Genomic DNA, 15356 nt, shown 5'->3' on the forward strand with positions numbered 1-15356 from the left:
TCACACACTCGCACATACTCATCTTGTTGATAGGCAAACGTCAAGGCCTTGTGTAATTTTACAAAATATTAGGGGTATAAAGTCTTTTTGAACTCTTATGTGCTGAAGGAAATTTTTGTTATACAAACCATTGAGGTTTAATGTGTTAGTCACATTGGTTTTATTACAATGAGGCAGTAACTATTGATCCAAATACCTGTTTTATGTACATAATATCAACGGAAAACCATCAAGACAGTTATCAGAATCAGGGTTTATTGCCAAGTAGGTTAACACATACAAGGAATTTGCTGTGGCATGATTTGTAAAAGGATTGTGTAATTCAAATATAGGATATTTACAATTTAAAGTATGTACAGTTGGCCGTGTCAATTATTTATGAAGATGTACGTGTTATGGTGTTATATCATTATACCATTAAAATATCCAGCCTTTATTGTTGTCATATAAACTGCTTACGACTTTAGCATTCTATTTCATTTATAACTCACACAGACTTTTGGATGTATTTTTTAAAGACCAACGAGTCTTTATTTCTTATAGGGCTGTAAATGTGCTCATATTTTTTTCTGTTTCTTATTTTATATATAACCAGAGACGCCAGAGCAGAGCAACCCTTCATCTGAGATTAATTATAGAACATCTTTCCATGGCAGTGATTGGTCGGTCACACATGTGTAACCTCACCAGCTGAACTCAGCGACACAGAGACAGAGAGAGAACAATGATGAGGAGGAGTCTGGCGATTAGGAGGATGAAAACCATCATTTGTAAATTAAGTACCTGATGAGTCGGCCAATGATGTTTCCCTGTAAGTGACTGGTGGTTCATCAGGGCAACAGAGGCTCAGCAGATTGGAGGATGGACATTGCAACTGTTTATCCCAAACACCATAAACTGTAAATAAAGATGGACGACATGTCTCCACTTCCTCCCACTATTCAGAAATATCTGAAATATGAACACTGCCATCTTGCACTGAAGACGTCGTTTTTGATGGCATCAAATGACTAAAAACTAAACTTACTTGGACAACATTCATCAATTGTGACAAGAATTAACTAAAAGGACAGAAAACATCTTTGAGAATCATTTGTTTGACGTCTATTTGCATTTTTTGGCCCATGTCTCATCCACTATTATGGAGGAGCCGGGGATCTATGACCTATACTTCAACCAGCCACCAGGAGGTGATCAAGGTGCTTTGGCTTCACTTTTAGGTGAACGGTCATGCTGCCCATTACCTGATATTCTATAAATGGAGTATTCCTAAAACATGCAGATTAAGATTGTCCACCTGAGTTCTGATCTGAGTAGGTGACTCAAATCAAGGTTGCTAAAGGAGATATGCTCAAACAAAAATTACTTTATTGAGACAAATTACAGCGATATTAGTTTTTCTAATTCCTACAATGAGGTTGAATATGAATTATCAATGTCAGATTTTAATTTGTGTTTTAGGGATTTTATCTAAAGTTTTTATCTGGAGCCTCACAACAATACTTCATTATCTGAAGAACAACAGGTACTGCAAAGATTTGTAACTACTCGGCCACATTTCCATCTGCCGTTTACTTAAAATTTTCATGACTGTTATAATTTATCTTAAGCTCTGGACTAATTTAAATTTTGTAGTTCAGCTGAGTTCTTTCTCAGAAAGTCCTGGAGTCTGTGTGTTTCACAGACGTTTCACTGTCAGCAGCAGCGACCAAGTGGAAAGAAAGAAGCAGTGAAGAAAAGGTAGCGGGGCTCTTGGCTGAGGGAGAGGTGGTCGTAAACAGTCTGAGGAGGTATCTGAAGCTCTCTAGTCTCCAGCCTGCAGTCTCTTGGCCTTTTGCATATTGTCTTGGACAGCAGCTCTGTGCTCAGGGGCCCGGCCGCAGGGGCCTCGCTGGATAATGGCACATTTCTTTCACTCAGCTCTGGGAGAGAGAGGGAGCAGAGTCAGCTCATCTGGCTGCTCGCCATCCTCGCCACTACCACCAGTGACCCCGATGAAGGATTTATACGTTTATATATTGACACGCACACACAACGTTCCTCTCACCTCAGCCAGGGGCTTCGTGTTGTCCCCCCCCCCCCCCCCCCCCACCCCCCCCACCCCGCCCCTGCAAGTCATCCAAAACTTTGCAGATTCATGGTGGAGGGGAAAGCGTGTCCTGCTGTGGAGTAGCAGTGACACAGAGACGTACTCACCACAGGTACGTCGGCGTGACAGGGCCTCTGTAGGGAAACAGCCCTCGCTCTCGCTTCAGGGCCGGAATGATGTCATACCAACGGGGACAGCAGCATGTAGCCGAGGCCACGTGGAAGAAATTCAGGCTGTAGCTATTAATGCACTGAGCGATCATCAGGAAAGGTGGAGTTTTGTTTCTGTGTCGTATGTTTACACAATAAAAATGACATATTAATACACAGTGACAGACTGTGTAGTACTCATGCACGGACCTGAGAAACCACCCGTCCTCATCAGCAGCAGCCAAGAATCATACGTGTCCCTCACACAGATTTACCCCCAGACGTTTTTATAATGGTGTTGTGTTGTCTTTGAGTTTCCAGATTTAGATCGCAGGGAGCTGTGTGTTATCTTACGTCGCCAGAGAAGAGATACTGACCTAACATAACACGTGTGTGTGTGGATTTAACCCAACACACACAATTCAAACCCTCAAACTCAGCGTTTGCAGAGTGCAGGGATGGTAACTCACAAATACCAACATATTTTTGTTAAATGACACTTTAACTGCATTTTTTGTTGAACCCAAACTAAATATTATGACCAGTTACTAAATCAGGGGCACTGAGTACACAGCCGCTCGCACCCAGTGGGGTACCGAGGTGTTGTATGTCCATCTGAACGTGTCATTTAAAACTCCTGTTTATATTATTACTCCAAATGTGGTCCTGTGATAACACAGATTTCTGTTGATAATAAATCCCAAGCTCTGCAGGAAATTGCTTCAGGCCTCTATATTTCTGTTTCTACCAGTTGGAATCTCTTCAACAAAACAGTATCTATTACTGCAGCCAGGCCAGAAGCAGAATCAGGACTCTGTCAGCAGATGCATCTGACATCTGACTCCTGGAAAATATCTCATCCCTACTTTAATTCACTTTAAATCTCATTGGTTCCTTCTATTGTCAATTACTGACCTTTAATCTTTAACCACAATCGAGTTCAAATAGACGTTTCTTCTTATTGTGTAGCTGTTGCCCATGTGAGCTGCTGCAGCGGAGAGACGAGGACCTCAAGGGGAAGTGGGAGGCCTGGGTCTGCTCAACAGCCAGCTGGCCTCCTCTGGAAAATACAAGATGTCTTCCTGTGCCAGACATGTGCAGTGCAAGAGGAAGCAGTGAATGAAAGAAGGGAAAATGTTAGTGTGGATGCTGCCGGCCAAGAAAAGAGAAGGAGAAGATGGTTCATATTCCTCAAATTCAACAATCTGGGGAAAAGTGCTTTTACCGCAACAGCAGAAGACAGTAAATCATTTAGATGTTAAATGTCTTCCTTAGTTAACAAATGTGCGACCCAGAACAATTCATTTCCACTGGTTGAAAGTCATCAAGTACTCAAGTACTGTACTGTAACATTTTAAGAGACTTTTACTTAAGTTTTCAGTTTTATGTAAATGTTGGTATTTTTTTATTTTACCAATATTTCAGCTTAATATAAAGGAGCTTCAAGTCTCAGGCTAGATGTCCTGACAGTGAAACCACACTAGTAGTCTCTGCAGCATCTGTCCCGATCAGCTGTTACAAACCATTCAGCACCTTCAGAACAACTTAAAGACTGGCTCCTAAGATACTAACACGATAATGAAGGTTTCTATAAGGTATAAGCTTTAATTGATTATAAATAATCAAATCATATTAAATGTGATATAATGTTATAACTTTGAGAAACAATATGACTATTTGTCAAGACGATCTCAACCATCTTCACAGTCTCCTTAACAGTAAATTGGATAATGATGCAAATGCTTGTATTGTGAGTTGACGTAACTCATATTAAACAAGAACTTAAGGAAAACAAGTGGAATTTTGTTTAATAGGTTTACTACAGACTGTGTTTAAAATTAATTGTTCAATCAACTAATAATCAAGGTTACAGCCCTTTATTACAAACTAAATATTTGTATGAATGTGTGTGAAAATATTCGGGTCTGACTGGGTGGTAAAGCAGTCATGTAAATCAGTTTTTAAATGAAAATAACCCACTGCTTAGAGTCAGGGTCTTTCCACAGACACTGTGTGGGTGAGAATCTAAGATATAATTCAGTTTTTAATGCCATAACTCCTGAATTATTTAGAATGAATTTCTATACAGCTCAAGTTTTACAGTGCAGTTGTGCCACCCTGTGGAACAAATCTATCATTGCAGTCTGCTTCATTGGGGACTTCTTTGTTTGTTTCTATCATTGTCATAGAAGGTTTTCACATTATTCCATTGAGATAACAGTGGGACAATAGTAACAATCGGAAAATAACAGGTTGTTAAGACATTTGAACTCATTGCTGTTTGCACATTTGCATTTGTAAATATTACATTACTACTATAGTAGACGTTTTTACTTTTGGCTTACCTTTTCTTTCCTTACTTCACTTATCTTAGCTGCAGATTTGGCAAATGCAACAAACCTCTTTGCCTTGGAAGTCTCCATTTCTGCTTTTAAACAACATGAACACAATATCCTCATCTAGTTTGATCTGGCTGCAATACCTCTGTTGAACAACAGATGGTAGTACAATGCAGTGTTCGAGCTTTTTGACTCTCAGTCCATGAGACCTGGCAACAAAAGTATTTGCATTAGAACAGTGGAGTTTGTCGGTGAGGCAGCTATCACTGTATTGAACCATTGCATTCTGTTTGCTGCTTTAATCCAACAACAATTAGGCGATTCCTTTATTTAACAATAAAAACTGGTTCATATTCATTTTAACAAAAGTTCAGAAAAGGTTTTTCGTCAACTATAAACCAAGTTTTGTTCATTAATGATTATTATTGCTACTACTTAATAAGAGAAGTTATATATTTAAATGATGCTTGGCCAAATTGTTTAAACAATCCAACAATCACTCCATACAATACCCCGTGTCCTCCCTGGCGTCAAAAATGAATGGATATGTTTTGCTTCCTGTTTCAAAGGCTCAAACACACAGATTAGCACCTGACCTGACCACACTCTGCAGCTTCCCAGCACTCATGTGAAGTGGAAAACTGTGGTGACTGCACACTTTCTTTTTTTATTTCGCAAGAGTGCATCACTCCACTGTGCGGGATGAGTGACAGCACATGCAAAGTGTTGTCAGTAGCATTTGCAAGTCAATACTCAGAGATTTAACCGCTTCACTCTCCACTCAGATCGACTGGTGGAATTCAAAATCACCCCTCTGAGAAGAAGCCCCCTTTGCTCACTCGGCCCTTTAAGTATAAGCAGCAGAATGTTGACTCTGACCTTGTCTAGGAAATTCCACTGGCACATGTGAAGTTATCTTTTCACAACAAGACACCAAGAGAAAACTGTTCTCTAAAAATAAAGAAAAGGCCTCGTGCTTCATCGTCACCTCTGAGAGCACACAGTGCAATTGTGTATTTCACAGCCAAATTGTGCAACCTGGTGCATTCACAGATATTTGCACAGTCAAAAAGGAGATCTTATTCCACTTCAGGGTGGAGCGATACAAAAGACTCCATTGTTCTGTGCTATCAAGAAACAAATTCCAGAGAAAGGAAGAAGTGTATGTTCCCTCTTGTGTCCTATTTGCAAAAAGAAAGAAGCATTTAGCAGATATCATGGCAGTGGGTGAATAACAGTGCTGGTCTCTTCAGTGTTGTGTTCTGTGGTCTGGAGGAGGCTTGTGAGCTGGGAAACAATGTTACAGCATAGCACTGGAATTCCTGAGTTCCCAGATACACATGCCTGTGAGCGTAAATGTGTCAGCGTCTGTTTTATGTGTGCATACGTGTGCATATGTGTGTCACACGGGGTATTTATTTGTATCCTGCCTGCCTGCAAGGAGGTGTGTGTGTGTGTGTGTGTGTCGCGCATGTGCAACTACATCTGTGTGTGTGTGCATGTGAGCATAGCTGCTGCTGATGTGGGTCATTACTCCTTCTTTCCCCCCGGGGGCCATGCAGCAGGAGAGGACAGGAGGGGATGGATGGAGGGTTGGGGGGCAAGGGGTGGGGGGGTGGAGTGAGTGTGAGATAGAGGGAGGGGCTGTCATTGTGTGTGTGTGTGTGTGTGTGTGTGTGTGTGTGTGTGTGTGTGTGTGTGTTAGTGTCGTGTTGAGGGCGGGGTCCCAGAGGAGTAGAGACCAATAAATCACAGTGCTGTCTCTGCGCTGACACCCAGCTAGTCTGATGAGGGACAGGGGGAAAAGGGTGGGGGCCAAAAGAGAGAGAGAGAGAGGCAGTGTGGGGGGGTGGGGGTGAAGAAGGTGGTGGTGGGTGTCTTGTCTTCATGTCACTCAAGCCCACTCTGTGCAGGAGCCAGTCTCAACAAACGTCCCAAAGCCACAGGGGAAACTGTGGGGGACAGCTCGAGTGGGGCCGGGGGAAGGAAGGAGCGAATAGGGATGTACCACATAAACAGGAGTTTATGACCCCCTCCCCGAATGAAGCACCTTCCTCCCGTATCATCTTTTACTGCCCCCGTGGGATTCAGTTTTTAAAGAGGGCTCTGTCGGCTGTTGAGTTGAATTAAGTTGAACTGAAGGAAAATATCCAACCAATCAGAGACACTTTCATAGTGAGAGGTGATTGGTTTAATTTCCAGCAATCCAGAAATTTGAAAAAAGATATATACTCGACTACATCTTACATGTCTGAGTCATGTGTAGTGTTGCCACAGTCTTAAGACCCGGAATATAAATTTGAGACTCTTATTGGCGCAGTTGCCCCATAAGATTGCATTGTAGCCACTGCAGCTGAGTGGTGTCTGCCAGCAGAGATGATCTACACTTTAATAAACACAGGACCCAGGTTGAAGAACACCAGAATTTCCCTTTTTACCTTTAGGCTACTTTGGCACATTTTGGTCTAATTATTTGCACTTTTACTTATAAGTAAAATGTTTGAGTACTTCCTTCACCACTGGTCTCAACATTCTGGGTCTAATTCTGACTTTCTGTGTCCGAAACCTGATGTTTCACACAGCTGAATATTGTTGTTACTGTTAGATATGGTACATGTTGTACTAGTGCTCTGAAGTGGTCGTGTAGACCTGAAGAGGTCATACAGATTTGGCCTTCTATCGCTTATAAAAGATCTCGACTCAACAACCAGGAGGTGAGAGATGTACTCTGTTTAACAAGGTTTCTGCAGGTTCCAACAAGTTCAATTTAGGACTTTTTAAGACCATAATGGATCAAATTTGAGACCTTTGTCAGGTACAATAGATATGAAGGAATATCGGGGTCCCAGAATTATAAGCACTTCCCTGTAGCTGAAGATAAAATGAAGTAGCCTAGTCGAGAAGTACCCTCAATGTGCAGACTCTAGGCAGAAACAGTATGTATCCACAAAAATAAAATCTTTAAAGTGCAACAGAAGTAGCGTTAAATGAACGTTAACATGAGTCAGACCTATAAACATATTTAAGACGTAGAAAGTTGTATTTGAATGTGTTTAAGACATTTTAAGGCCTAAAATAGAGGGTTGGGGTTAGGGTTAGGGTAAGGGTTCAGGTTAGGGGTAGGGTTTATGAAAATTTATGATTTTACGTAATTCTAAAACCTGAAGACTCTTTGATCTTGAGTTTCAGCGAGCCTCCATCTCTCACACTCTGGATTTCGAGCAGGATTTAAATTTATAATCCCACAGCTGCCCAGGACCTGGGGATAACACCAGACAGGTGGACTGATCCAAGTTAAACAGGAATAACTGCTCTCATCATGCTGCCTTCCAAGTAAACAACAGAACTGTGTAAGGACGTGATGATGGTTCATTGTGTGGACAGGATCTCTCCTGCAGACCTCATCCAGCGTTACTGGGGCCTCATTTGTTATGAGGGCATCACACACGCACTGTGGCGCTGATATTGCTGCTGGCAACCACAAAGGAATGAAACGATCTGAGAAGTTTCATGGGAAGTGAATTTGTTTTCATCGCTTCCTTCAAGAACAACTCCCTCCTGCTAGGTAATAATTTGAGTGTTTGTGTATCCGGTGTCTTGGCTTTCACTGCTGCTCTCTCCTCGCCTGAAGTTGTGATTAGAAAGTGATGCTGCTGCTCCCTCTGGGCACTTTGCACAGTTTTGCCCTTTGAGACAGGTGTGTGGAGGAGAGCGTGTGTTTACTTACACTCAGCGAACATGTGTTTGACAAGAATTTTCTCTTTAGAGCCTCACACGAATGAGCTCAAAGCAAAAGCATTACGGCCATCAAGTCCTCTCTTGTGGGAGCCACTTCTGATGTCCCGTCGCTCTGAGGCCACTGTGGAGGAGAGAAGGGCACTGTGGACTCTGTGTGTTTAATCACTGGAGCTGGGCCAACACACACACACACCCACACACACACACACACACACACACACACACACACACACACACACACACACACCCACACACACACACACACACACACACACACACACACACACACACACACACACACACACACACACACACACACACACACACACACACACACACACACACACACACCGAGCTCACTCCTTCATCTGACCTGCCAATAGCAATAATATGTGTCCTTCACTTATCATTTTCTATCATCTATATTATTATGCCTCCCCCCAGCACAACACAACGCAGACTCATACATCCTGTGCAGCCCCCTGCCGCCTACCCCCGCCCCATTACCCAGCCCAGCCCAGCAAGCTACCCCCCCCCCCCCCCCACACACACACACACCCCTCCAACACACACACATGAAAGATCTCCCCATGCTGCAGCAGACTGCAAAGCACTGCATTTCTCATGACTTTTTTTTCCTGATAAATGTGATCCCAGAATCCGAGAGGGAGGCCAGTGCTGTGCATTAAAATTCATGGGTAAAAAATGGCAATAAAATCTTTCTTTCTTTCTTTCTTTCTCTCTCTCTCTCTTTCCTTCCCTCTTTCTCTCCACTCTCCCCTGCTTGCTCCCCTTACCCTCCTCTCTTTTTTCATTCCCTCACTTGTCTGCTCAACGCACACTCACACTCACACTCACACACAAGGACCAGCCACACTCACACACGCACACACAAGCCCTCTTTTTTTTTCATCACCCGTGTGCACTCTCCCTCTCTTTCAATCTCTAACCCTCCCACTGGCTCCTCTTTCTCAGCATCCCCCCTGCTGTCCTTCATCCTTTATTCTCTTCCTCCTCCTCCTCCCTCCCTCCCCCCGCTCTGCCTTTCCTCTCTCTCTCTCTCTCTGTCTGTTTCTCACACACACACACACACTCACACACACACACACACACACACACACACACACACACACACACACACACACACACGCACACACACACGCACACACACACACTATATACTCTCACACAAACACACACCCATCTATATTTTCCAACTCCACCTCTGGCAGGTTGTGATTTCCACTGTCAGAAATTGCTTTTTCAATATCTCTCTCTCTAATTATGAGCCCCGCTAAAGGGGTCGTGCCACCAGAATACCAATTTTTCCACCATTTCTCCTCCTTCTCCTCCACAGTCCTTTTTTGCTCTTTCCAGGTAACAACAATACACACAATTAATACAGAGCCTTGTAATTGTCTCAAACGTGATCGGCGTTGCATTTCTGCAGGGTTCTGATGCAGGGGCTCGGATCTAGATTATGTTTTGTCATGTCTGGTCAGGTCCCTGTGGTCAGGACTAATTTCTGACGTCCAGGGAGGAAAAAGGAAGGTGATGCAGATGTTTATTTCCACATCGACGAGGACCAAATGGGGCCAATGTGAGATTCTTTTTTTTTTTTTTTTTAATCATACAGTTGAAGGTTTGAGGGGAGAAAAGGGAAAACCACTGAATCCTGATAGCAACCACACATCTCCTCAGCATCCTCCATCACCCCACACACACTCAGCACACAGACACACACTCAACACACGCACACAAACCCAGGAAAGGGTTAAAACCTTCGCTGAGCACCGGCTTTGATTGACGTGCTGAGCTCGCATCCACCAATCAGCAGCCGGTCATCGCGGCCCACGTGGGCGCTCTGCACACCCATTGGCTGGTTTTGCCAGTGTTTACTGCGCTGAAGCCGAGCCCCACGTGGAGATTTCATTCAATCTCTGAACCCTCTGAAGCTGTCGTTGCAAAAAGGAAATGTTTGCACTTCAAAAAAGAAACGAAATAAAATTAATAAAATCTCCTAATCGGGGTGTGCGTGTATTTTCATTAGCATCATTACGAGTGCTAAACAACAACAAGGGGAGGGACATGTAAATAAGGCAGATCTGCACACAGCGTGAGGCTGTGTGGAGAAGAGCATTGTCTCACAGGCGGTGGAGAGAAATGCTGTTATTTGTAATAGAAGCAGAAGGTTATTAATTTTTGATAAAACAATTTGTGGTGGTGGTGGAAGTGGGGGTGGTTGGGTGGGGGGTAGCAATCCGTGTCTTTAGGTGCGACCCCCCCCACCCATCCACTCCTCACCAGAAAAGCTCCTCATATGTTATGTCCCATTGAGGATCAGAGGGAGGGAGGAGGGGTGAGGGAGAAGTGAGGGACTCTGGGAGTGTTGTGTGAAAAAGAAGTGCAGGCCAGCGAGCGAGACAAAAGGAGGCTGCGGCTGCATTGAATGCGCTGGGTGGTGTGGCCATAGTCTCCGGAGCCACAAGCAGAAACCACATTAACCCCCCTCTGGCCTTCACGCTACAGACGCCGAGGAAGAAGAATTATATATATGTAGAGGAGGAGAGAGAGAGGGAGAGAGAGAGAGAGAGAGAGAGAGAGAGGGAGAGAGAGGGGGAAAGCGGTCGAAGTCGCTGGAAGTTGAGGAGCCGAGAAGAGAGAGAGCGAGCGAGCGAGCGAGCTCCCCCCTGGACCCCGGGTGTTCCTCCTCTCCTGTCCGCGTCGAGTGCGCTGCGCTGCGGTGGTGCGGTGCGGTGCGCTGCGGTGGCTGGTGGAGATATAACCCAGAACAAAGGAGGTCTTGGAAGCGAGGAATGAGCGAGCCGAGACTAGCGCTGCCATTACCTCTGAAACCGGGCCAAATGCCTCTGTGAGCGCCACAATAGCAGTAGGTACCTCTCGGCTGCTCGCGGTTCTCGACGAAGCTTTCCGCCCCGAAAGGGACGAAGAAGAAGAAGAAGGAAGGAAGGAAGGAAGAAAAGAGAAGAAACACTGAGACGCACAAGTCGGCGGCTACAATGTTTCCCCAAAACCGACCACCGGTAAGAAGGCTACGCGTCTATCTAACAGTCCTCACGCATTTTGGAACGCGGTTATTGTTTCCTAACCGGAATCACTATTAAACACAATGAACCATATTGTTTTTTTTTAGCCTCTATAAAGAAAGTGCGTGTAGGAATTGTTTATCTTATTTATTCCTTTGATGTATTTCCGGGGGAGTCCTTTTGTAGTGCGCTACATAATGCAACTTCACATCTCATGAGTCTTTATGTAAACGCCCGGTGTAATCTTCGTCCAGTGAAGGTCGGGCAGAATTTATTTGTTTTATCGAGGCACCTAAACTTTGCCCAGTGTCTGTGTCTCTGTCTGTGTCGCTCTCTCTCTCTGTGTGTGTGTGTGTGTGTGTGTGTGTGTGTGTGTGAGAGTGTGTGTGAGTGTGAATCTCGTGTCCTTGGTGGCCGCCACCTCCTCCATATGGGGTTGGAAACATGGAGCCTCCTTCCAGCTCCATTCTGGTGGTGGAGTTGACCCAGATGATGAAGTGTGTTTGTCCCTTCCTCATGTGCTGCTCAGAGGGAGGGGGTAGTGAGTCAGCCCGGCTTGTTGACACCATCACTCAATGGTCTGCCCTTCTCAAGTGCCACTCATTGTTCTCAACCAAAAAAAATCTGCTTTTTTTTAAAATTTCTGTTCAGTCATATCAAGGGGGACAGACTGAAAGCGAGGAGACAACCGCTAATGCCCCAATGCTCTGTAATGTCTGTGAGAATGACAACAGAACCGATCGGGCTGTTGTCAGATAGATCTGTGTGAGTGCATGGCTTTAATTTGTTTTAGCTGAGTTAGGTGGAGAGCTTTTGAGTAGACTGAAATACATAAACACTGGTCCTCCAGCTGTGTGAAGTATCAATTAAGACCTGCTCATTTGCCTAACCCTCATCTACATCCCTCAGCCATGCCATCCTGCACCCCGCCCCTGACTGTGTTTGGATATTCATGTCCCGTCCATGCACCGAAAACCAGAGTGTGCCAAACTTAATGTGAATATGTGCGCGCCACTTAAATTAACTCTTCTCACAAATCCATTCAGATCCAAAAAGGACACATTCTTTTAATTTTTTGAAGCATCTGTGTGTTTGCATAATGCTTCAATCCCACCACCACCGTGCAGTGTAACTTCTATTTCAGCCTCTACTTCCTTTGAGCGATAAAAGGATCTTGTGAGTCCCCTGAATCCAAACACGCCACACATACACAAACATCACACACACACCACCAGCAGCTGTGTATGTAGTATGGCTGACTGCAGGAAGGCAGGGCAGGAGGCAGACTGTGGGTCTGTGGTTTGCACTGTAAACCCAATCCCTCTCATCCAGCCTCTCCTCGCTGTGTTCCTGTGAGAGCTCCAAACCACATCTTAATGTATGGGCAGGCGTCCCAGGGTGAGAGGAGCAGACTGCGGCGGGTCTGGGTAGAATGTTTAGGCCGGCGGGCCCCGTTTCGATTCTACCTCTTTGCAGATCTCGACAGTGCTATGCGAGGCCCCCCTCTCTGAAAAGTCCCAGGCCATCAGGAGCTGTTGTTTGCACCTCGCAGTGAAGGGCCACTCAACACGGCAAACTGTTTAATATCTGAAACGCTAGCCTGTCATCACCGGAGGATGGTCCGCTGTGAAGGATATGACCCATAAATCCCGTTACCCATGGCCTATATATCACAGAATATATAGTTGTCTTTTATCAAATGTTAGTTATCAATTAACTTGCCCACTTTGGAGACACTTATTGGTATCGACATGTAATTCAACCTGTTTATACCTTATCTTCATTGTGGATTCCTCATGTGTATGAAGTTCATCACCTGTTCCAAATATTTTCTTATTACTATTTTCTTATTACACAGGTTCATATGACATTCTCTCCACGGCATAAAGCACAACAGACTTTGCTGTTTTTCAATCACTCAACTTGCACATTTAACAAGCACTAAATACAGTACACACTTGAGCCAAACTTCTCCCTATCAGAGACTAAAAATCTGATTATACGTGCAGATGTAATGGTGCTGTAAACACAGCATTAAAAAAAAGTTTCTGGAAACACTTGAGGTCCTTGTATGTGCCCAGATGGTTTTGGGATTCGGCCTGATGCCAGCTGTAGACTAGCTGAGATGTGTATGGGACATAGCTGGCTCTCAGGTTGTTAGGGTTCTTTCTAATCTGCCACATTAGTGACAGAAACGTACCAGGCTGTACTGCAGACACATCCACAAGTGAAGAAGAAAGCCAAATATCAAAGTAGAAGTTAAAATTGAAATCTAATCAGAAAATAATCGTCTGTTTTCTTAGCCTACAACGATGCTAACCATGTTAACAATGGCACATTTTACCCGCTTGAAATAAAGGTGAGGCATGTATTCACAAGGAGCAAATTGTGACATTGATAAACCTCACAAGTGTTTGTTAAGACCTGGCCTGTAAGAGATAATCAAAATATAATAAATTGATCATCGAGATTGCTCAAAGTTCATAATAAGATTGCTAATAATATTTCCAATAGCCCTCTACCAACCATTTTCTTCTCAACAAAGCTGAGTATTGGGGGAGGGGTTTGTCAAGAGGCTACTATTGGGGGGGGTGATCTGTTTGGCTGTGTTCAGACAGACACTCACCCTGTGTAGGAAAAATGCAGCCCTTCTTATCTATTCAATGAGGGAACTGTGCTGGGGGGGCGCATTGAGAGGAGGTTGTCCTAAAAGATGCAGCATTGTGCGACAAAATAGTCGAATCCGGTTCAGCTTTTTCTGTAACCGAGTTAAAGATGCATGAGACCACACGTTCCTCACCAACACTGCCGCATGATGCAGGGCAAAAGTCTGAACGTTCAGTTGGGAAAAAAAGTCCAGCTTGAAAGAGTGCAGGGGCTGCATTTCTGAGGCTGTGTTGTTTTATATACCTGTGACAATGAAATAAGACCCGGGGCGTCCAGTTGAATGAACATTGATGTCACATTGCAGCAAAAGCTAAAAGAGATTAAACTTTTTTTTTTGCAACATGAGGCAACGTTACTTTGGATGACCCCGCCCCCTCAATAGCCTCCACTACGTTAACACACTTCCATCGTTCGAATGAACGGCTGTGTTCTTTTTTTTCACTCTGCATGATGTTAACGTGGCCTTGTTCTGAATTCCCTTCAATGCCCTCCATATTCATCCTCTTCAGACCACTTGGTTTAAAATGGCAATTAAAAATGCAGCTCTCGTTTGAAAACGAGTATTGATAACCTTTTTTAATTTATGTGGTTTTGCCAAAGGTTCAAATCTGTTACTATAACATTTCATAATCTTTTAGTAGGAAAGGAACGCATCGTGCTGTTATTATCTGACTATCACTGATTTGGTTTCTAACCAGACCGTCCATTGTAAGCGTTCATTATATTTTTCAGAGCTGCTTCCTTGTTTCACTTAGTTTAAACTTGTATTGTTACCGTATTCACACACAGTTTTAGTACGCTGTGGTATATTTATAATAGAAAGTTGGGTGGATTCAATTTGAATAATTTTGATTTGATGTTTAAATGTAGGTCTGTCTCTTCTAAGGTGCCATAGTACAGGTTTTTATCTTATACTTGTGCAAGTAGACGTTGTTGCTCTGTCACTGTTCTCATCATTCAAGGCCAAAACAATAGCCATTAAGCATTGCTAAACTCTGAGCATATGCAGCCCACATGACCTCGCTATTTGCTCCTACTCGGCCAAGCGCCATTGTGAGGTTTGTGTTTGCATGACGCTTGAAGAACAGAGGGAGCCACAAAACAAAGCCAGATTCACGTCATGATCTGCTGTCTCAGATAACTTGAGAATCAAATGCCTTTTTTTAGCAAAAACTATTTTCTCCACCCCTCATGTTTTAGCACAAATGGTGTAGGAAAAGGTCTGATTTGGGGCCATATAGCACAAACAAGACGTGACTTAATATGCAAAGGAGGGACATTTTTTTTTTTTCAACTTACTTCCAAGTGCGGCCATGCCCTGTATCGT

At 43.9% G+C, this 15356-nt stretch overlaps 1 protein-coding gene across 3 annotated transcripts in view; it reads left to right on the plus strand.

The window, feature by feature from the left end:
* The first annotated feature begins 10650 nt into the window (after window positions 1-10650).
* Window positions 10651-15356, plus strand: part of tle2a (TLE family member 2, transcriptional corepressor a) — a 42284-nt gene continuing 37578 nt past the window's right edge. For all 3 annotated transcript variants that reach the window (XM_034583960.1, XM_034583961.1, XM_034583962.1), the window contains exon 1: window positions 10651-11359. In XM_034583960.1, the coding sequence (XP_034439851.1) occupies window positions 11336-11359 (24 nt within the window). In that variant the 5' untranslated portion in view covers window positions 10651-11335. The remainder of the gene's footprint in view (window positions 11360-15356) is intronic.

This window comes from Hippoglossus hippoglossus, chromosome 4 (genome assembly GCF_009819705.1).
Source record: "Hippoglossus hippoglossus isolate fHipHip1 chromosome 4, fHipHip1.pri, whole genome shotgun sequence".
Lineage (NCBI taxonomy): Eukaryota > Metazoa > Chordata > Actinopteri > Pleuronectiformes > Pleuronectidae > Hippoglossus > Hippoglossus hippoglossus.